This window comes from Coregonus lavaretus (assembly GCF_964263955.1).
Source record: "Coregonus lavaretus genome assembly, chromosome: 8".
Lineage (NCBI taxonomy): Eukaryota > Metazoa > Chordata > Actinopteri > Salmoniformes > Salmonidae > Coregonus > Coregonus lavaretus.
In genome coordinates, this window is record NC_139995.1 from 37,815,609 (window position 1) to 37,838,327 (window position 22,719).

The 22,719-nt window shown below is 43.8% G+C and overlaps 1 protein-coding gene across 1 annotated transcript; it reads left to right on the forward strand.

Annotated features, from left to right (window-relative positions):
• Positions 1-218: 218 nt before the first annotated feature.
• LOC311133907 (transforming acidic coiled-coil-containing protein 1-like) lies at positions 219-22,150 on the forward strand (the record flags this gene model as incomplete). The annotated part of the gene is made up of 14 exons (XM_084167519.1): positions 219-391; positions 1,350-1,453; positions 7,441-7,740; positions 8,011-9,289; positions 10,617-10,677; positions 11,323-11,554; positions 11,883-11,935; positions 12,047-12,187; positions 14,350-14,426; positions 14,574-14,617; positions 14,857-15,023; positions 15,508-15,614; positions 18,138-18,258; positions 20,259-22,150. The coding sequence occupies 14 exons, from the start codon at positions 219-221 to the stop codon at positions 20,325-20,327; spliced, it is 2,928 nt and encodes a 975-aa protein (XP_084023645.1). The 3' UTR covers positions 20,328-22,150.
• Positions 22,151-22,719: the final 569 nt, after the last annotated feature.

Here is a 22,719-nt window from a genome sequence, read left to right on the forward strand (position 1 = left end):
GCTACTACTAGTGGAAGATGTGAAGAACAACTGGTGGTTGATTGAGCCATCTTTAAGAGGGGGAGAAGACAGAAACAACTGGTGGTTGATTGAGCCATCTTTAAGAGGGGGAGAAGAAGACAGAAACAACTGGTTAACCATTGAAGACAACTCAAACCGATAGTGTCTATTGACTCTACTCAGACTAAAGGAGAAAGCCAAAAACATTGTTGTCGAGGATGTCTTGGCTGTCGCCCGTGTCATGGGCCAAGTGGACGTGGACGGCAGTCCGGGGAGCAAGGGAGGGAGAGGAGGCGGAGGGCCAGGAGGTGAAGGAGGAGGATGGACGGCTGCCCCACGGAGGGCAGCGAGAGGAGGAGGAGGAAGAGAGATCTCAAGGCTGCAGGCGAGTGTGTTTGTTGGCTACATTGGAGCCTTGAAGCTTTTTAAGAGTGAGAGACCCACAAGGCAGCTGGAGGGAGAGAGTGGGTGGCGAATGGAGGAAGAGGGAAGGAGCGGGAGAGGGGCACCTGCTTTGCTTTTCCACCTGTGGGGTTTGTGAGTTGGTGTTGTTCTAAAGAGGGGATGAGCAGAAAGATAGAGAGAGAGAGAAAGAAAAATGCATTTGACCGTTAAACAGTAGGGTTCTCCCAAACAATGTTGTGTTAGAGGCTTACTGGTTAATGTATGAGTGTGTGCGAAGTGTGTGTGAGTGTGTGTGCGAGGTGTGTGTGAGTGTGTGTGAGAGGTGTGTGTGAGGTGTGTGTGAGGTGTGTGTGTGAGTATTTCACCACGCCTCAGGTATTTTATTATTGTCCCACACAACAGACAGGTACAAACGAGTGATGTCATCTTAATAAAGCACACACTGTGCCCTCTGTGTCCCTGTTCCCTGCCTTTACTTGTGGTGTTATCACACAAGGCTGTGTGATAGAGATGGAGAGAGATGAGCGTGCAAATATATATTTTTATAGCAGTGTTTAATTGCTATACCTATAGCACAACATTGAGTGGTGCTGAGTCTTGTTTCCAATCACAGCTACTGCTAGTTGTTTATCAGACGTAGCCAACTGGTTTTGCAAATGACAGCTATGCAAAAGCATTATATTTAAATAAGTATACATACTACAACATGTAGAGTACACATAGTATATTATGTACACAATAGTTTGGTATTTCCAGATATTCTAGTGATATGACCATACTCATCTCTCTCTCTCTCTCTCTCTCTCTCTCTCTCTCTCTCTCTCTCTCTCTCTCTCTCTCTCTCTCTCTCTCTCTCTCTCTCTCTCTCTTGCTTTCTCGCTCTCTCTCCCTCTCTCTCTCTCTCGCGCGCTCTCTCTCTCTCTCTCTCTCTCTCTTTGTTCCAGTTCGGACTCAGAGGGCCACTTTGAAACCCCAGAGGCTCAGAGCCCTGTCCACGCTCCACTCCAAGTCCCAGGAGAGCTGGAGACCTTCACCACTGACAGAGCAGGTGAGATCACTGCTGCTTGCCTTCAACACAGAGAGAAGTAGGCACAAAACTAAAGAGTGAAGTAGGAACAAAACATGCCAAAAAAAATCACATGCCCATATTCAATTCCATTTAAAAAACGTTGTCTATCCCTGAAGGGGCATGACAGGATACCACAACCATACCATAATGACATACCACACATAGCAACTTCACAGGAAGGGATATTATGCCACAAAATAGTCCCTCACAACATCTACAGTACATGGTATGGCCTTCCGTGACACCTCAACAACCTTTTCACTTCACTCCCACACCCACACACCACTGACTGACCATCATCTGGAGAGAATGCATTAGCTGGCTGGCTTTTTTTGGAGTTTCCATGGCAACAAGAGAGCTTTATCATTCTGTCTGTGCATTTCCTGTGGGGAACCGAGTGTTTGTTTGTTTGTTTGTGTGTGCGTGTGTGTGTGCGCACATGCGCATGGTGCTTCAACTTTTAACATTCCCCTCAGACATGGTTTTCAATAGGCTGTTTTCATGAAAAAAATATACAGTGTTTGGTGGAATCAAGTAGATTTAGTGCTTCAGACCATTTGATGACTGTCGATTAATAATGTTTTCTCAACTGAAACTGCAGATTGCATTTGCTCTCAAAGGACTGCTACTACATTAGATTAAACTGCACCTACTGTTGAGCTATTTTAACTCTGTTCCGTCTGACATGTGACCAAACTGAGGGAAGTGTACCATGCCACTGTAATTGAAGACGTGCTTTGTCTGCCTACCGTACTTTTCTAGGTATGTATCTGACTGTTATACATTCTTGAAGGCCATTAAAGTTACACAGCACTTAAAGGTTGGTATTAAACTACACAAGTACCTTATTCACACCAACAATTACGCATGTGGTGAGAGAGTAGTCATGGGCTGAATACATAGTACTTTGCCTGGTTGGAAAGATAAAATAAAATCTCCTTGAGGGATGCCATTGAAGTGCAAGCTACATACAAACAGAAAGCTACAATAACAGTTACAGTAGCTAGCTAGCTAGCTAATGTTAGCTAAATAAAACTGTCTGGCTATCTAGCTGGCTAGCTAGCCAGCTACTGTAGCTGGCTAGCTGACTAGGCAGGCTGAGTTAAATAAGTACAGTAGCTAGCAACGTCAATCTAAAAACAGCTTAAATTATTTATTCCTATTTAACAATATTTACTTATATAAAGACAAATATATGGTAAAGAAAGAGTGTTCTCTTTCCAGTCTTTTCGGTCCTCTGAAGCAGCAGGTAGTCAGCAGGTTGTCACCGTCTTTGGAGAGCAATTCTGAGGTAATAATTTTGCGCGGACTGAGCGAGCATTTATGCGGTGAAATAGAACTGGAACTGCCCGCATCCTCCTTCCTTTGCGACTGCTACGAGGTAAAATAGAGCCAAGCAACCAGCATAGCAACGGACGCTTTGGTTCATTACGTAATCCGGTCAGAATTTTGCAAGTTCTAGCAACAGCCCTAGCAACAGAAGCTAGAACTCATCGAATCCCATTGTGACGCAGAGGGGGACACTATTTGGCCGGGGTACACTATTTGGCATGACAGGCCCCATCAGATAGATTTGGATCTATGGGCCCCATTACTAGAAGTCAGTGAAGCAACAGTAGTTCCCATATTATTCCCAGTCCCAATACTTTGAAGTAGGCTACTTACAATACTTGAAATAATTCATTTCAAACCCTGTCATTGTATGATGTCCAGTACATGTTGGCGATAATTTAGATGGTCTCAAACTCATAGAGACTGCATGCAACGCAACCACGTACCTGTTGGATTTCAGACTGGTTTGGAAGTATATGAGGCAGTGTAGTTTAGTTGGACAGCAGTGCTGCTTTTCACTCTGTCAAATTGTATTTTAAAGTATTTCCATGGCTGTGCTGTAGGTCTTTGATCTTTGAGAGCTTTGTTGTGGTTCACTTCACTGTGTTTTGATATGGGACTCCATCCTCTTGATGTAAAGGCATGGGGCCTCAAACTGCTTTCAATTAAACTGCATAGCATAGGCTAGTATGTTTCCAGGCTAACTTTGCTTGCTCAGGCCTGGGTTAGTGAAAGCATTGTTTGAGAGTGGCGGAGAAAGCTGCTTTCGCTGGCAGCGAGCAGTGAGGGAGTTGCCTTCTGTTCTGTGGAACCACACCCACAAACATCCTCCTGATGTATCCTCACTCCTCACGCAGCCAGCTGTGGAGAATATTGAACTCTGGCTCGCTGGCCATTTAGAAGGGATGGTTCTTGACAGCATGAAGCTAGCCTGGTCCAGGATCTGTTTGTACTGTCTTGCTAATGGTCTGCAGATCTGTTTGTGCTGTATTGCTAATGGTTCCAGACAGTGGCGATTTTAGCATGTAAATCTTGGTTGGGAAAAAAACAAGAAGTGGGATGCATGCTAGCAAAGCCACTACACAACACTAAACAATACATTAATTGCACTATAACGGTGACAAACCGTGCCCACAAACTGTTAGGGCCTACATAAAGCTGTCCCAACAGCAGAGTCCCAACAGCAGTCCCAACACCTTACCACTGCTACACCTGGCTATCAGCGGAGCCTTGTCTGGCAGCGAAACAGTTCATTAAGCCTCATTTACTGCCTCTTTAAAAAACATACAGTGAGGGAAAAAAGTATTTGATCCCCTGCTGATTTTGTACGTTTGCCCACTGACAAAGAAATGATCAGTCTATAATTTTAATGGTAGGTTTATTTGAACAGTGAGAGACAGAATAACAACAAAATAATCCAGAAAAACGCATGTCAAAAATGTTATAAATTGATTTGCATTTTAATGAGGGAAATAAGTATTTGACCCCTCTGCAAAACATGACTTAGTATTTTTTTATTTTTTTTGGTACTTGGTGGCAAAACCCTTGTTGGCAATCACAGAGGTCAGACGTTTCTTGTAGTTTGCACACATCTCAGGAGGGATTTTGTCCCACTCCTCTTTGCAGATCTTCTCCAAGTCATTAAGGTTTCGAGGCTGACGTTTGGCAACTCGAACCTTCAGCTCCCTCCACAGATTTTCTATGGGATTAAGGTCTGGAGACTGGCTAGGCCACTCCAGGACCTTAATGTGCTTCTTCTTGAGCCACTCCTTGTTGCCTTGGCCGTGTGTTTTGGGTCATTGTCATGCTGGAATACCCATCCACGACCCATTTTCAATGCCCTGGCTGAGGGAAGGAGGTTCTCACCCAAGATTTGACGGTACATGGCCCTGTCCATCGTCCCTTTGATACTGTGAAGTTGTCCTGTCCCCTTAGCAGAAAAACACCCCCAAAGCATAATGTTTCCACCTCCATGTTTGACGGTGGGAATGATGTTCTTGGGGTCATAGGCAGCATTCCTCCTCCTCCAAACACGGCGAGTTGAGTTGATGCCAAAGAGCTCGATTTTGGTCTCATCTGACCACAACACTTTCAACCAGTTCTCCTCTGAATCATTCAGATGTTCATTGGCAAACTTCAGACGGCCCTGTATATGTGCTTTCTTGAGCAGGGGGACCTTGCGGGCGCTGCAGGATTTCAGTCCTTCACGGCGTAGTGAGTTACCAATTGTTTTCTTGGTGATTATGGTCCCAGCTGCCTTGAGATCATTGACAAGATCCTCCCGTGTAGTTCTGGGCTAATTTGTCACCGTTCTCATGATCATTGCTCCACAAGGTGAGATCTTGCATGGAGCCCCAGGCCGAGGGAGATTGACAGTTATTTTGTGTTTCTTCCATTTGCGAATAACCGCACCAACTGTTGTCACCTTCTCACCAAGCTGCTTGGCGATGGTCTTGTAGCCCATTCCAGCCTTGTGTAGGTCTACAATCTTGTCCCTGACATCCTTGGAGAGCTCTTTGGTCTTGGCCATGGTGGGGAGTTTGGAATCTGATTGATTGATTGCTTCTGTGGACAGGTGTCTTTTATACAGGTAACAAACTGAGATTAGGAGCACTCCCTTTAAGAGTGTGCTCCTAATCTCAGCTCCTAATCCCAGAAATCTTTCTGATTGAGAGGGGGTCAAATACTTATTTGCCTCATTAAAATGCAAATCAATTTATAATATTTTTGACATTCGTTTTTTTCAGGATTTTTTTGTTGTTATTCTGTCTCTCACTGTTCAAATAAACCTACCATTAAAATTATAGACTGATCATTTCTTTGTCAGTGGGCAAACTTATAAAATCAGCAGGGGATCAAATACTTTTTTCCCTCACTGTAGCTGATATGGCTGACTTGCTTAAACAAATGTGGTTTCTACTGACAATTGAGATTTACAAACTATGGCATAAGGGGACAACAAGTGGATAAGAGGCAATCCGTAATTTCGATTAAAACATTAATGATTGAGCCAGGACGGACGTTGTCAATATAACTATTTGTTTAGCACTTTTGAAATGTACAGCGACAGAATTCAGAACATGGGCCGTTCTTACAGTGTTCTCCCTGTACACCAAGTCAGAACCGAAGGATAAATAAAGGGGGCATATAAGCAGACAATGAAAGCTCTTACAATATTCGATGATTACATTTATCAAAAACAGGTTACAAGCTACAAGTACAAATTAATCCCAGAACAACAGCAAAGGATCTTGTGAAGATGCTGGAGGAAACAGGTACAAAAGTATCTATATCCACAGTAAAACGAGTCCTATATCGACATAACCTGAAAGGCCGCTCAGCAAGGAAGAAGCCACTGCTCACAAAAACCGCCATAAAAAAGCCAGACTACGATTTGTAACTGCACATGGGGACAAAGATCAAACTTTTTGGAGAAATGTCCTCTGGTTGATTAAACAAAAATAGAACTGCTTGGCCATAATGACCATCGTTATGTTTGGAGGAAAAAGGGGAATGCTTGCAAGCCGAAGAACACCAACCCAACCGTGAAGCACAGGGGTGGCAGCATTATGCTGTGGGGGTGCTTTGCTGCAGGAGGGACTGGTGCACTTCACAAAATAGATGGCATCATGAGGAAGGAAAATTATGTGGATATATTGAAGCAACATCTCAAGACATCAGTCAGGAAGTTAAAGCTTGGTCGCAAATGAGTCTTCCAAATGGACAATGACCCCAAGCATATTTCCTAAGTTGTGCCAAAATGGCTTAAGGACAACAAAGTCAAGGTATTGGATTGGCCATCACAAAGCCTTGACCTCAATCCTATAGAACATTTGTGGGCAGAACTGAAAAAGCGTGTGCGAGCAAGGAGGCCTACAAACCTGACTCGGTTACACCAGCTCTGTCAGGAGGAATGGGACAAAATTCACCCAATTTATTGTGGGAAGCTTGCGGCAGGCTACCCGAAAGGTTTGACCCAAGTTAAACAATTTAAAGGCAATGCTACCAAATACTAATTAAGTGTATGTAAACTTCTGACCCACTGGGAATGTGATGAAATAAATAAAAGCTGAAATAAATAATTATCTCTACTATTATTAGGAATTGTGAAAAACTGAGTTTAAATGTATTTGGCTAAGGTGTATGTAAACTTCCGACTTCAACTGTATGTAAACATACTAATGGCAGATTTGACTTTGCTTAGTGATGATTACAGTAGCTCTAAATATTTGGAATATGAGGATCAACGCTGTATTAAACGCTGTAGCGTATGAATCCCTCCACAAAAAGCAACAGCTCTCTCAACCCATACTCAATCAGTCTGACCTGTTACAGCTTTTCATATTTCCTTATCACAGTTTTCCAGTCACATGAACGCATTGTTATGTTATTAGGTCTTTAAAGAATAGCGTAACCATGGAAACATATGCATGCAACTGATAATTACTGTGGGATTGGTAGCCTTTCTCTTAACCTTTCTTAATATTCATAGCTAGCAACCTGCCTTGAAAAGCTATTTTGTTGAAATTACAGCACACTCCAAATGATATATTTGATCATATTTTGCATTTGTGGCTATGTTTTCTTCTTGTTTTTGAGTCGACTTGTCAAATCCCCTCTCCTGCTTTCACCAGATGCCCTGGAGGAGGAGGATGAACAGCTGACAGTGTCTGGCCCAGCCGGGGATCCAGTTCCTAGCCTCCTCTTTAACCAGAACATGGGTCAGGCCAAGCCCCCCTTGGCCCCTGAGGAGGAGGCCCCGGTGGACTCTAAGGAGGGGACACAAGCGCTGCCCAACACAACAGACACTGCAGAGGTTCAACCCCCCATAGCAGGCCCACCAGCCCAGGCCAATGGAGCAGCAAAGGCCACTGCTGCTTTAGACTTAGGCCTACCTGAGGAGGATAGACCACTGGCTACTTCTCTAGACTTAGGCCTACATAAGGATGATAGACCACTGGCTACTTCTCTATACTTAGGCCTACCTGAGGAGGATAGACCACTGGCTACTTCTCTAGACTTAGGCCTACCTAAGGATGATAGACCACTGGCTACTTCTCTATACTTAGGCCTACCTGAGGAGGATAGACCACTGGCTACTTCTCTAGACTTAGGCCTACCTGAGGATGATAGACCACTGGCTACTTCTCTAGACATAGGCCTACCTGAGGATGATAGACCACTGGCTACTTCTCTATACTTAGGCCTACCTGAGGAGGATAGACCACTGGCTACTTCTCTAGACTTAGGCCTACCTGAGGAGGATAGACCACTGGCTACTTCTCTAGACTTAGGCCTAACTGAGGAGGCTAGCAGTACAGAGACACTTTGTAATGGACACCCCGTAGAGACCATCCCTGAACCGCAGGCCAAACTCACTGAAACCACTAAAACCACTCCCTCTTCCCTGAAGATAAAGGGAGCCTTTAATGGGGCTAGTGCACAGGGGGACGGGGACAGTGACATCATCCCAGTCCCTAAGGTTAGCTACAACTTCAACCCGGACCAGTTTGACGACAGCTTCAATCCGTTCGCCAGTGGAGGCTCCAAGATTCAGAACTCCCCACCAGCTTTTGCAGCCGATGCCCTGCCCACACTGGAGTCGCTATCTGTACCTAGCTCCCTGTCCACACTGGAGTCTCTACCTGTACCTAGCTCCCTGCCCACACTGGAGTCGCTACCTGTACCTAGCTCCCTGTCCACACTGGAGTCGCTACCTGTACCTAGCTCCCTGCCCACACTGGAGTCGCTACCTGTACCTAGCTCCCTGCCCACACTGGAGTCGCTACCTGTACCTAGCTCCCTGCCCACACTGGGGTCGTTACCTGTATGCAGCTCTTCTCCACCACTTTGTGGGACTAGTTCCTCACCTAAAATGGAGGTTGAGGAGGAAAAAGAGTCAGCGTCGGAGGCATCAGAGGAGCCCAAGCCTGTGAAGATGGAGTTTGGGTTAGACGAGGCAGGCGAGGTAAAAAAAACACAGCCCAGGAGGATGGGTAAAAAGCCCGGCAGCAAGCTCGCCATCAAGAAACCAAGGGCAAAAGCAATTACGACAGCCTCTGCCCCGACGTCGGCACCCGAACCAGTAGTAGCTGAACCGGTAGCAGAGCCAGTTTCAGAAACAACTTCCGAACCGCTTTCCATGCCAGGTGCCTCCTTAAGTTTGGACGATGTTCCAATTCCCAAGTCCACTTATAACTTTGACCCCAACCAGTGGGATGACCCTAATTTTAACCCCTTTGGGGGTGGTGGTGTCAAAATGAGTAGTTCCCTGGTTTTGCCCAAAGGATCCTACAGCTTTGATTCTCAGAACTTTGATGACTCTGTGGACCCCTTTAAGCCGTCTAAAGAGAACGCAACTTCCCAGGATACCCCACTTCCTCCGCCAGCAGAGGAGGCAGTGAAATCAAAGCTGGAGCAGCCCCTGGATGAGGGGAAGAGAACGTGTCAGACTCCAAAGAAAAGCAAGGACAGGATCATCACGTAAGTCCACTACACTCACAGCTCAGCTTTTCAGGACATGTTAATCCAAATTGCATGCATTGCGTTCCACCACTTGTATAGCCTTCTTCATGTTAGTTCTGTTTTCAGAATGTGGATTGTGTTAGTAAGAAGAAAGCATTCTATTTTCTTCCTGTGTCTTTTAAAAACACTTGGCAAGCTTTCAAGTGTATTTTATCAAACAATACTGTCAGAAAGCAAATAAACAGGTTACATATTGCTCATTAGCCTATGTGATACCAAACTTGGCCTCATGGTTCTCACATTAGGCAAGTTAATATATTTTTGCCTTTTGCGAGGCCATTGGCATCATAATGTTTGTGTCAGAAGCCTGCTGTCAAATCCTCACCTCCCCAGCCAACTCCTAGAAACCTAGCTCTTTCATCTCTATTGCTGAGCAGCACACCTCTACTCCTTTTCTCTTTCCCTCATCTTTCATTCACCGCTGTATTCCCTATTGACCCTCTCCCGCCCACCCTACCAACCAACCGCCGCTGTCTGTCTATCATGCACCTTTTCTCTGCTTCTCCTCCCACCTTGTGTTCGTTCGCCTCAGGACAACTGAACAAGTGAAGTTTCTCTGTTTTCTGTTGTAAGTAGTACTCCCTCTTCCCCAACTCAGTCTCTGTCTCTGTCTCTGTCTCTGTCTCTGTCTCTGTCTCTGTCTCTGTCTCTGTCTCTGTCTCTGTCTCTGTCTCTGTCTCTGTCTCGGTCTCGGTCTCGGTCTCGGTCTCTGTCTCTGTCTCTGTCTCTGTCTCTGTCTCTGTCTCTGTCTCTGTCTCTGTCTCTGTCTCTGTCTCTGTCTCTGTCTCTGTCTCTGTCTCTGTCTCTGTCTCTGTCTCTGTCTCTGTCTCTGTCTCTGTCTCTGTCTCTGTCTCTGTCTCTGTCTCTGTCTCACTCTCTCTCTCTCTCGCGCTCGCTCTCTGGCTTGGTCTGCCATTTTTGCTTTCAGTCCTATTGCATGTGTTGTTATGATGAGAGCTCAGTGAAGGAGCTTTTAGTGTCCTGCACTCCTGCTTGTTGGCACGTGAACCCTCCCCTTAAAAAACATGCCTTCATCAGCTAGTAGGCTATTTCCTTAATGGTTGTCTTGTGAGTCTTTGCAAAGTTAAATAACAGATTTCTATCTGCATAGGATTTTGCATAGTGCTGTGCAACACTTATTAGACCAATGGGAGAATAATGTGTATCAACCACATTTAGACAACAACAGTTTATTAGATACCTGTCCCGAACTATTACATGTTCAGTGTCCCAATAACGAATGCTATATTCTGTATTCACAAATCCTCTTCCTGTGTTCCTCTAGGAATTTGTGTAAGGTGAAGAAGTATGAAAACCAGTCCCTGGTCCTGGATGTCTGCAATCAGGTTTGTGTGTGCCTGCGTGCGTAAGTGTGAGCGTGCGTAAGTGCTTGTGCAATATCAGCTGAATATAACCTTGCTGCAGTGGCACTGCAATGTCCATTACTCAGTAGGTTACCTCACCTACAAACAAACACACACACACACACACACACAGCTTATTTCTCTCATGCTGACAAGTGCATCCCTTTCTCACACACTTATCAGTGTGTCCATAGCACTGCGGTACAGCCCTGGCGTGTTGACAGATGCATGAATCATCACTCGGCACGTGTTTATCAGTCCGTAGATGCCATGTGCCATCAAGTTTTATCGCATCCCATAACACTCCAATTGACTACTAAACTACCTCAAGTGAAACACCAAATGTACTGCTTTGAGAAACAAAACAAAAATATAGTAGAAATTAAGTGCTGTTTGCATGTTAAAATGCATATGGAATGCACCTTGCAATATTGCGGCATTGTTTACGTTTTTGGTTGGTGGACTCTCTATGCACATTTTACAGTGTGGCTCAGTAGTTCCCAATCTGTGGTTCCTATCCCAGCCTACCAGATGGAATACATTCAATTCAAAACAATAATGACACCATGGGTGTTCTATCTGGCTGTAGGCTGACGGTATACTGGCACTCTATTCTCTTGTTTAAAGGAAGATGATGCGGTGGTGTCACAGGTCCAAGAAATGCCCCGCCGCGTTCGCCACGCCACCGATGAGGAAAAGCTGGCTTGCAGTGGCATCATTGGCCAGAAAGCCAAGGAGGAGGAGGCCAGGGTGGAGGTGGAGGAGGAAGAAGACTCAGTGTGTGCCAAAAGCCCAGCTAAAGGCCCAACCAAAGGCCTGGCCATCACAGACAATGTCAAAAGCCAGGCACTGCTGGATGGTACGTTTGGTTTGGCTCTCAGGGCATTCTTTAGATTTATTCAATGGCCAAGGTGTAGTCAAAGGCACTCTGTTTAAAAGTCTTAAAGGGCTAGAAAACAAAAAACAAAACTTAATGCCAGCAGTCTTAGACAATCCATTAGATTAGCTCCATTAGATTACACTTGAGTACAGACAAAGCAGAAAAGCAGTTTCTGAAGAGTCTCTGGGATTCTAGTCTCATATTAGTTTTTACTGCCACCTATTGGCCATTGAATCAAGCGTTGAGTAAATTACTTTTACATCTCCATCCCATGATACTTATTAATGTATTATTTTCTTCCCCTCAGGGCCACTGGCGGGGATAACACACTGTATGGAGGAAAAGGACATTTGCATTTCGGTAAGTAGGCCTAGATCTTTTGATTTGTCTGTAAGATTTGTTATGCTTTTTCAATAGAAGCCAGTTTGCATTACAGCACAGATGGACATGTGTTGTCCTTGGTGTCTACAGAGTGAAGAGCTGTCAATCACCCCAGGGCCAAAGTTGAGTGGCTGCGAGGGTCACGATGACAAAGGCAGTCCCTCCTCCATGGATACCATATTGCTCAATGAGATGGACAAAGCAGCGGTGCTCACCTTGATCAGAGAGGAGGTATAGTAACTGACCAATAGTGGTTATTATTCCAAGCTGAAGAGACCTGGTTCATGTTCATTAGGCACCAAATTGAAGAAAACGGACTGAAATAGGGAGGGACTATCTGGACATATCTAATTAGAAATGCTAATTTGTGTTTCCCGTTGCCTGCCCTAATGAACACAACCTACAGTGGGGAGAACAAGTATTTGATACACTGCCGATTTTGCAGGTTTTCCTACTTACAAAGCATGTAGAGGTCTGTAATTTTTATCATAGGTACACTTCAACTGTGAGAGACGGAATCTAAAACAAAAATCCAGAAAATCACATTCTATGATTTTTAAGTAATTAATTTGCATTTTATTGCATGACATAAGTATTTGATACATCAGAAAAGAAGAACTTAATATTTGGTACAGAAACCTTTGTTTGCAATTATAGAGATCATATGTTTCCTGTAGGTCTTGACCAGGTTTGCACACACTGCAGCAGGGATTTTGGCCCACTCCTCCATACAGACCATCTCCAGATCCTTCAGGTTTCGGGGCTGTCGCTGGGCAATACGGACTTTCAGCTCCCTCCAAAGATTTTCTATTGGGTTCAGGTCTGGAGACTGGCTAGGCCACTCCAGGACCTTGAGATGCTTCTTACGGAGCCACTCCTTAGTTGCCCTGGCTGTGTGTTTCGGGTCGTTGTCATGCTGGAAGACCCAGCCACGACCCATCTTCAATGCTCTTACTGAGGGAAGGAGGTTGTTGGCCAAGATCTCGCGATACATGGCCCCATCCATCCTCCCCTCAATACGGTGCAGTCGTCCTGTCCCCTTTGCAGAAAAGCATCCCCAAAGAATGATGTTTCCACCTCCATGCTTCACGGTTGGGATGGTGTTCTTGGGGTTGTACTCATCCTTCTTCTTCGTCCAAACACGGCGAGTGGAGTTTAGACCAAAAAGCTATATTTTTGTCTCATCAGACCACATGACCTTCTCCCATTCCTCCTCTGGATCATCCAGATGGTCATTGGCAAACTTCAGACGGGCCTGGACATGCGCTGGCTTGAGCCTGGGGGACCTTGCGTGCGCTGCAGGATTTTAATCCATGACGGCGTAGTGTGTTACTAATGGTTTTCTTTGAGACTGTGGTCCCAGCTCTCTTCAGGTCATTGACCAGGTCCTGCCGTGTAGTTCTGGGCTGATCCCTCACCTTCCTCATGATCATTGATGCCCCACGAGGTGAGATCTTGCATGGAGCCCCAGACCAAGGGTGATTGACCGTCATCTTGAACTTCTTCCATTTTCTAATAATTGCGCCAACAGTTGTTGCCTTCTCACCAAGCTGCTTGCCTATTGTCCTGTAGCCCATCCCAGCCTTGTGCAGGTCTACAATTTTATCCCTGATGTCCTTACACAGCTCTCTGGTCTTGGCCATTGTGGAGAGGTTGGAGTCTGTTTGATTGAGTGTGTGGACAGGTGTCTATTATACAGGTAACGAGTTCAAACAGGTGCAGTTAATACAGGTAATGAGTGGAGAACAGGAGGGCTTCTTAAAGATTTGTGAGAGCCGGAATTCTTACTGGTTGGTAGGTGATCAAATACTTATGTCATGCAATAAAATGCAAATGAATTACTTAAAAATCATACAATGTGATTTTCTGGATTTTTGTTTTAGATTCCGTCTCTCACAGTTGAAGTGTACCTATGATAAAAAATTACAGACCTCTACATGTTTTGTAAGTAGGAAAACCTGCAAAATCGGCAGTGTATCAAATACTTGTTCTCCCCACTGTAGGTAGCGCCAAGAGCTAGCCCTCTGAGCTAAAGGACCAGTTCCCTATTATACCATAGTAAACATACTCAAACTCTCAACAAGTACTGATGTAGGATCTTCATTTAATCAACCTGTTGCAGAAAATGTCAAATGTGTTTATTTTAGGTTTTAAAAGGTTTCTGAAGTTTGTAATTTCCACTTTGAAATTTCAGACTTGATTTTCCCTTACAAAAAAATCAACCCCTACAAAAATGTCCATTAATTATAATCCATATAATAATTCACATTTCCTGTTGCTGCAGGATTATTTTCCTGCTGTAGCAAACTGGCTCAAATTAAGATCCTACATTTGTAGCAAGCAACTGGATGCCTGTCAAGCCTCTGTTAAGCATAGTGTTTTCTCCCCAACAGATAATCACTAAAGAGATAGAAGCCAACGAGTGGAAGAGAAAGTATGAAGACAGCCATATGGAGGTGTTAGAGATGAGGTATTATATGGCACTATTGTTTTAGTTTGACATAATTCAAAGTTAATCATATATAATACAGGCAAACTCACAAGAAACCTTTTAGACTGAAAATAAACATTTTTATTTTTACTTATATCTCTCCTTGTGTTGATTCATCTCTTGTAGGAAAATAGTGGCGGAGTATGAGAAAACAGTTGCACAGATGATTGGTAAGTTCTTGAGGAGTTCATTATCTGCACTGATATGAAATCACGGGATAGGTGAAAGCAATATAGTGGATACCTACCAGCTTATTACTTTCAACGGTCCATTTAATTCCACATCAGTGCAAATTCATGGAACTAGACAATGATAACAAGCCTATTTAGACTATTGAGACATCCTTGTACCCTGAGTCACTGTTTGGACGTATCTCAACCTGGTGACCTTTGACCTGTAAACTTTGCAGAGGATGAGCAGCACAAGAGGAGTGTCCTGGGCTCCCAGAAGAGTGTCCAGCAGGTGACCCTGGAGCGGGACCAGGCCCTGGCTGACCTCAACTCTGTGGAGCGCTCGCTCTCTGACCTCTTTAGACGCTACGAGAACATGAAGACCGTCCTGGAAGGCTTTAAGAAGGTATGTGTTAACGTGAGACTAGAGAGAAGGTTTAAGAAGGTATGCGTGATATCAGTGGAGGCTGGTGGGAGGAGCTATAGGCGGACGGGCTCATTGTAATGGCTGGAATGGAATAAATGGGACGGAGTCAAACATCGTTTCCATATGTTTGATGTGTTTGATACCGTTTCATGTATACCATTCCAGCCATTACAATGAGCCCACCTTCCTATAGCTCCTCCCACCAGCCGCCTCTGCGTGACTTGTCTTAAAGTTACACTAGCGAGGTTCACTCACTATACTTGGATGACTGTTGAGTTGAAGTAAACCTTTCTGTCTGTCCATGTTGTATTCTGTGTTTTACTTCATGTTTTCATTCTTCTTTATCTGACCCTTTATCTGACCCTTTATTATCATTACTTGTAATGGAGAAATACCAACCCGCCAAAACCCGCCAATACATTCAGTTGAATTAGGTTTCAGATCTGTCTGTGTGTGTATCCAGAATGAAGAGATGCTGAAGAAGTGTGCCCAGGAGTATTTGGTCCGCATCAGACAGGAGGAGCAGAGATACCACACTCTCAAGATCCACGCGGAGGAAAAACTAGACAAGTAAAGACAGACACATACACTTTTTTGGTTTATAATCTTAAATACACTATATATATCACTGACCACCTTCCGGAGACACTTGAAACCCTACCTCTTTAAGGAATACCTGGGATAGTATAAAAGTAATATTTCTACCCCCCCCCCCACCCCTACCCCTACCCCACCCCCACAAAATATAAAATAATAATAAATAAATAAAATGTTTAATGTAAAGTGGTTGTCCCACTGGCTATCATAAGGTGAATGCACTAATTTGTAAGTCGCTCTGGATAAGAGCGTCTGCTAAATTACGTAAATGTAAATGTAAATATATACAAAAGTATGTGGACACCCCTTCAAATTAGTGGATTCAGCTATTTCAGCCGCACCTGTTGCTGACAAAATCGAGCACACCGCCATGCAATCTCCATAAACAAACATGGCAGTAGAATGGCCTTACTGAAGAGTTCAGTGACTTTCAACGTGGCACCGTCAACAAGTCAGTTCTGACCTGCTAGAGCTGCCCTGGTCAACTGTAAGTGCTGTTATTGTGAATTGGAAACATCTAGGAGCAACAACTGCTCAGCCGCAAAGTGGTAGACCACACAAGCTCACAGAACGGGACCGGCGAGAGCTGAAGCACATAGAGCGTAAAGATTGTCTGTCCTCGGTTGCAATACTCACTACCGAGTTCCAAACTGCCTCTGGATGCAACGTCAGCACAATAACTGTTTGTCGGGAGCTTCATGAAATGGGTTTCCATGGCCGAGCAGCCGCACACAAACCTAAGATCACCATGCGCAATGCCAAGAGTAGAGCTCACCGCCATTGGACTCTGGAGCAGTGGAAATGCGTTCTCTGGAGTGATGAATCACGCTTCACCATCTGGCAGTCGGGACGGACTAATCTGGGTTTGGTGGATGCCAGGAGAACCCTACCTGCCCCAATGCATAGTGCCAACTGTAACGTTTGGTGGAGGTGGAATAATGGTCTGGGGCTGTTTTTCATGGTTTGGGCTAGGCCCCTTAGTTCCAGTGATGATAAATCTTAATGCTACAGCATACAGTAACATGCTAGACGATTCTGTGCTTCCATTTTGTGGCAACAGTTTGAGGAAGGCCCTTTCCTGTTTCAGCATGATAATGCCCCCGTGCACAAGGCGAGGTCCATACAGAAATGGTTTGTCTGGATCGGTGTGGAAGAACTTGACTGGCCTGCACATAGCCCTGACCTAAACCCCATCGAACCCCTTTGGGATGAATTGGAACACCGACTGCGAGCCAGGCCTAATCACCTAACATCAGTGCCCGACCTCACTAATGCTCTTGTGGCTGAATGGAAGCAAGTCCCTGCAGCAATGTTCCAACATCTAGTGGAAAGCCTTCCCAGAAGAGTGAAGCCTGTTATTGCAGCAAAGGGGGGACCAACTCCATATTAATGCCCATGATTTTGGAAGGGGAAGGACTGCCTGTTCCATGATCTCGCCATCACGGTTGACAACTCCGTTGTGTCCTCCTCCCAGAGTGCGAAGAGCCTTGGCGTGACCCTGGACAACACCCTGTCGTTCTCCGCTAACATCAAGGCAGTGACCCGATCCTGTAGGTTCATGCTCTACAACATTCGGAGAGTACGACCCTGCCTTACACAGGAAGCGGCACAGGTCCTAATCCAGGCACTTGTCATCTCCCGTCTGGATTACTGCAACTCGCTGTTGGCTGGGCTCCCTGCCTGTGCCATTAAACCCCTACAACTCATCCAGAATGCCGCAGCCCGTCTGGTGTTCAACCTTCCCAGGTTCTCTCACGTCACCCCGCTCCTCCGCACACTCCACTGGCTTCCAGTTGAGGCTCGCATCTGCTACAAGACCATGGTGCTTGCCTACGGAGCTGTGAGGGGAACGGCACCTCCGTACCTTCAGGCTCTGATCAGTCCCTACACCCAAACGAGGGCATTGCGTTCATCCACCTCTGGCCTGCTGGCTCCCCTACCTCTGCGGAAGCATAGTTCCCGCTCAGCCCAGTCAAAACTGTTCGCTGCTCTGGCACCTCAATGGTGGAACAAGCTCCCTCACGACGCCAGGACAGCGGAGTCACTCACCACCTTCCAGAGACATTTGAAACCCCACCTCTTTAAGGAATACCTGGGATAGGATAAAGTAATCCTTCTACCCCCCCCTTACCCCAACCCACCCCCCCCATCCCCCCCCACCCCCCCCACCCCCCCCCAAAAAAATAATAAAATAAAAATAACATTGTAAAGTGGTTATCCCACTGGCTATAAGGTGAATGGACCTATTTGTAAGTCGCTCTGGATAAGAGTGTCTGCTAAATGACGTAAATGTAAATGTAAATGTTCGATGAGCAGGTGTCAACATACGTTTGGTCATGTAGTGTATATTCCTATCAGCTAGCCTATTGTTAATTTGGTACAGTACACAGTGGAAGGAAGATATGTTTCTATGGATCTCCCGCTGCCCTTCCTTTGAAGGTATTTTATTTTTCATTATTTTCTTTCTCTAACGTTTCCCTCTCTGCTGTGTTGCAGGGCTAATGAAGACATAGCCCAGGTGCGCTCCAAGGCCGACTCAGAGAGTGTGGCTCTTCATGCCAGCCTGCGGAAGGAGCAGATGAAGGTGGACTCCTTGGAGAGAGCCCTCCACCAGAAGGTACTTGACAGCATTTACTTGACTTACTCCCCTTAGGGAAATATTTCTGTAGAATAGGGTTGAATATTTTCCCGGTATTTTACAAATGTTCCATCCCGAGAATAAATCACTTTTCTCCAGGGTAACCCAGTATTTCCCGCCAAAACACCGGAAGTGTCATTCAAAACCATTATAAATCAAATAAATAGACTTAAGTCTGGATTTGATTAGAGCTTTGATCGAAAATCCAAGCCTGATGCAACCTGAGCCTGATTAAATACATTTTATGAGCCCTACATTAAAGACATTTTATCATTTAGTGAGCCCAAGCCCAAAAAAGCCCAAATGATTATGCCATTATCCAATACAGCTACTGCACATTACGCACGACAGAAAAACATAAAAGCACATAGATGTAGCTATGCAATGAGTAAATAAATGAATCAAGCTCCAGTAATCTTTTTGAGTGTGAACTGTATTACTGTACTGTATTGTATTATACTGTATTATATGGACTGGAATTACGGATCTTGTTCAAACCATGATAAAGCTGAGAGAACATGCGATTCTGGTGCAGCACATGCGGCCTACAAATGTATAAGTATGGCTAGTCAATTTGATTTTAATTATATTTCCCCTAATGTTATTAGCCTACCTCCTCTTTCTCTCTCTAGTGTTGCTTCATTCCTTCCTCGCTTTCAACAGTTAAATTAAATACGTTTCGTTGTCCTTATCTTCATCATTCTAATGAAATGCTTGAATAATATAGGACTAGAATGAGATGCAGAAGTCTTTCACTTCTCTTCACGAGGATTGTATGGTTATGGGTCTGAATAAATAACTGCTATAGCCTACCGCCATCGTGCGTTCGCTCTTCTTTCAGACTACCCGTGAGTTCTATTGGCTGTTGTATTTAACATTCAGCAAACAAGAGCTTGCGCCCATCTTCGAATAGTTTATTGGTATAAAACATGCAAAAAAAAAGAATGTCCAGCAAGCTATTCTAGTCTAGCTTTTCCTGCATGGGACTCCAAGCGCTAAGGAGCCTTTTTCACAGCGAGAGGTCAGCGGAGCACAGGTGCTTCGTATTGCGCAAGAGACAGAGGCTATAAATTAGAAGCTTATTATGCATAATTCATCATTCATTATCTAAATATAAGGCTAATACTGCATTGATATTATTACCTGAAAGAGGTAGGCTAGGACATCTATATATAGGGCTATATATCAATCTTGAACAGTATGATCTATTTTGGATGCAATTTGAATGGAATTGATGGAGAGAGAGACTGTGAGTGAGTGCTCGCTCGTGCTCTGATTTAAAGCAACGATATAGGAGTGTTTTAAAACTCTGCAGCTGCAATATAAAACAAATCATTAAAATAAGGAGATCCCCGAAAGCCAGATGGAGATGTGTAAATTAGATGCGCATTCAGTATTTATATTACTGTAGCATAGGCTATGCTGCATCAGATGTAGGCCTACCTGTCACAATAAAAAAAGTTACAATGATGAGATGATAGGTCTACATACAGAGAGGCTGTCGGTCCCCACACTGAGCGTTGGTGATTCATCATGCAGTGACCACAGAGGCCATAGAGAATCCAGATTTAGACATCTCATATAATTTAACAGTTCCATTTCACGTCATGCTGTTCATATAAATAATTAATTATAATTTACCGGGTACTTGCAGTTATTTATCCCGGGGAAAAGGAGTGGTTTTGGGCTGTACATTTCGGTACATTTCAATAAATCTCGGTAACCGGGTTCCCGCCATTCAACCCTACTGTAGAACTCATTCATAGTAAAAGACTGGACACATAACTGGATACAATAATTTTGTTAATTATCAGTGGCTTCCAATGACAAGAGAACCCCTCTATCAGAATGTAAGAATCACTGATAGTAAAATAATAACCAAGCCATCTAATTAGTTATCTAGGGTTTCAATGAGAAGCACAGAATTGCACATTTGTACCTTGATTGAACAATCTCTCGGCTCTCTCTGTTCTACCCAGAATCAAGAAATCGAGGAGCTCACAAAGATCTGTGATGAACTAATAGCAAAGCTCGGGACATCAGACTGATGCCTGATATCAACAACTTTGGAGTTGTTGGATGTACTGTTCAACCAACTTCTCTCCCCTCTGCCTTACCAGTGCAGCCAAGGCCTAACCATCCCCACTGCAGCTAGCAGGCAAATGACTGTACACACTTCTACACAATCTGAACCCATCTCTGCTATTATTACTCAAACACACAGCGAGTGACTGCAGTAATCACCCCTATTGTTTCCCGATTGGAACAAATAAACATCGAAACAGCAATGAGTATATATATATATATTTTTTTATGACCAATTAAGTATTGATGTTGCAATTTGTAATGTTCATGTGCCGCTTTGATGCGCATGTAGGGCCACATCTTAAATTATGCAAATTAAGGTTAAGGTATGGACCTTACTGTCGATTTCTACCTATTGTAAGTGAAACTATGGGAAGGAACTGCTAGCTAGTAACCTGTTGTGTTGCATACTGTGTGTACGGTGTGTTTGTAAAGTGTGTGCCCCATCATGGATTATCGTGTACCACATCATGGATTATCGTGTACCACATCATGGATTATCGTGTACCACATCATGGATTATCAGTGTTGAAGGAAGAGACAGAGACATGTGTTCCAGAGAGGGTGTGGGGGATATTCTTTTGATACAGAGAAAGAGATCAACAATCAATCAGTTGGTGGCTCTCTTTTTGCGTTTGCATGTGTTCCACAGCTTTACACTTTACACAATCATCCTGCTGCTATTCTAGTTGGAGATGGAGTGCGATATGTTTTGTTGTTGTTGTTGATTATATATCATTTCTGTCTCTTCTTGTTTGATCTTCTATTGTTCTGTATGTTTGTTTGATCCCTTTCTTTAGGGAGGGCAATGCTTTTAGGGGTATGCTAGTATAAATCTGGTCATTATTCTTTCCATTATGGGACAATATATAGACAATATATAGTCTTTAATCCATATTCCTTGTGTTTTACAGTTTAGCCCATGTAGCCTATAACTAAAGAGCACTATTCTCTGACCTCATCATAGCACGTAATATTACACAAACAGCTTAACAAAGCTATCAGTGGAGTAATGACATGCCCTGTTTCACTCTCTTTAAGAATGGTTTGAAACTGCAATGTTGTTTTTTCTCCTTTATTTTAGCTAGACACAGCATAGGGAGCTGTGGTTACATTGATTGGCTTTCTGCACTGCAGCCACAGTTAAGTTTATCTCTAGGCCTTGGGAAAACAGGACAAATATCTTCCATCATCACCATAATACATGGGTTGCCAAATGTTTCCCCTCAAAGCCTATCACTGTGGTAGTGTTACAGGCTCAATACCAGTCATTATTAGAGATTATGATGGATCTGTAAACTGTTTCATTGCAGATGTGGATGCTTGTTTAGATAGATGTTCTCAGAGCTATCAAAAAGCAAACTGGTTGCCCAGCATAGCAACTGTTTGTTCAATGTTATAACAATATATAGGACCAGTTCCAAACTACCCTTTAAGACTACAAGGACCTATAGTATGTGGACATGGAACTTGGAGAAGCCCACATGAGGTTCTACCTGGGTCATCGTTAGGGAGTCTTTGCCTTATCATACCTATTTCATGGATCATCATCATCATCATCATCAGTACAGTACAATCCACTGCCAAATGTTAATATTTTGCCAAATCAAAGGCTGTTTGAAGCTGCTTTTAATTGTCTATTACTGCAGTATGTGTACATTTTATATTGTATGAAAATAATATTATTTTATTTTAATGTCAGTATTTGTAAAGAGGACAGAAGGACAGAAATTTGATTTTATTATGTATATTGTGTGCAGAAGACATTCCCTGAATAAAGGTTATCATGATTAATGTTATACTGTGAACTGTGTAGCGCACTGGACAGCAGACATTGTGCCTTAAGCTTCAAGGTCCAATGGAGCCCTTTTTATCTCAATATCAAATCATTTCTGGGTCATGCTTTAATAACACTCAGTGACAGTCAACTTCAACAGTGTCATAACATTCAAAATCATCCATCAAAATGCCATTGACATATGAAATGACTATTTAAAACAAAATATTGTTATATACAGTATATACATAGAATTGTACTTTAATGTGCTTGCTTCAGCAAAATCTGTGACATCTAAATTCCACTCAGTGTAACTTAGTTCATAAAAAAACTGAATTGTGTTGACATTTGACAAGTAAACATTCAACAAATGCCAATATTTACAGTATAACCACCAGGGAATTAAAGCAATAACAAGAACATATCTGATTTCAAAATGAATGACACTGTATGTGTGTGTGTGTGTGTGTGTGTGTGTGTGTGTGTGTGTGTGTGTGTGTGTGTGTGTGTGTGTGTGTGTGTGTGTGTGTGTGTGTGTGTGTGTGTGTGTGTGTACATGCTTGCATGCCTACAGGGAA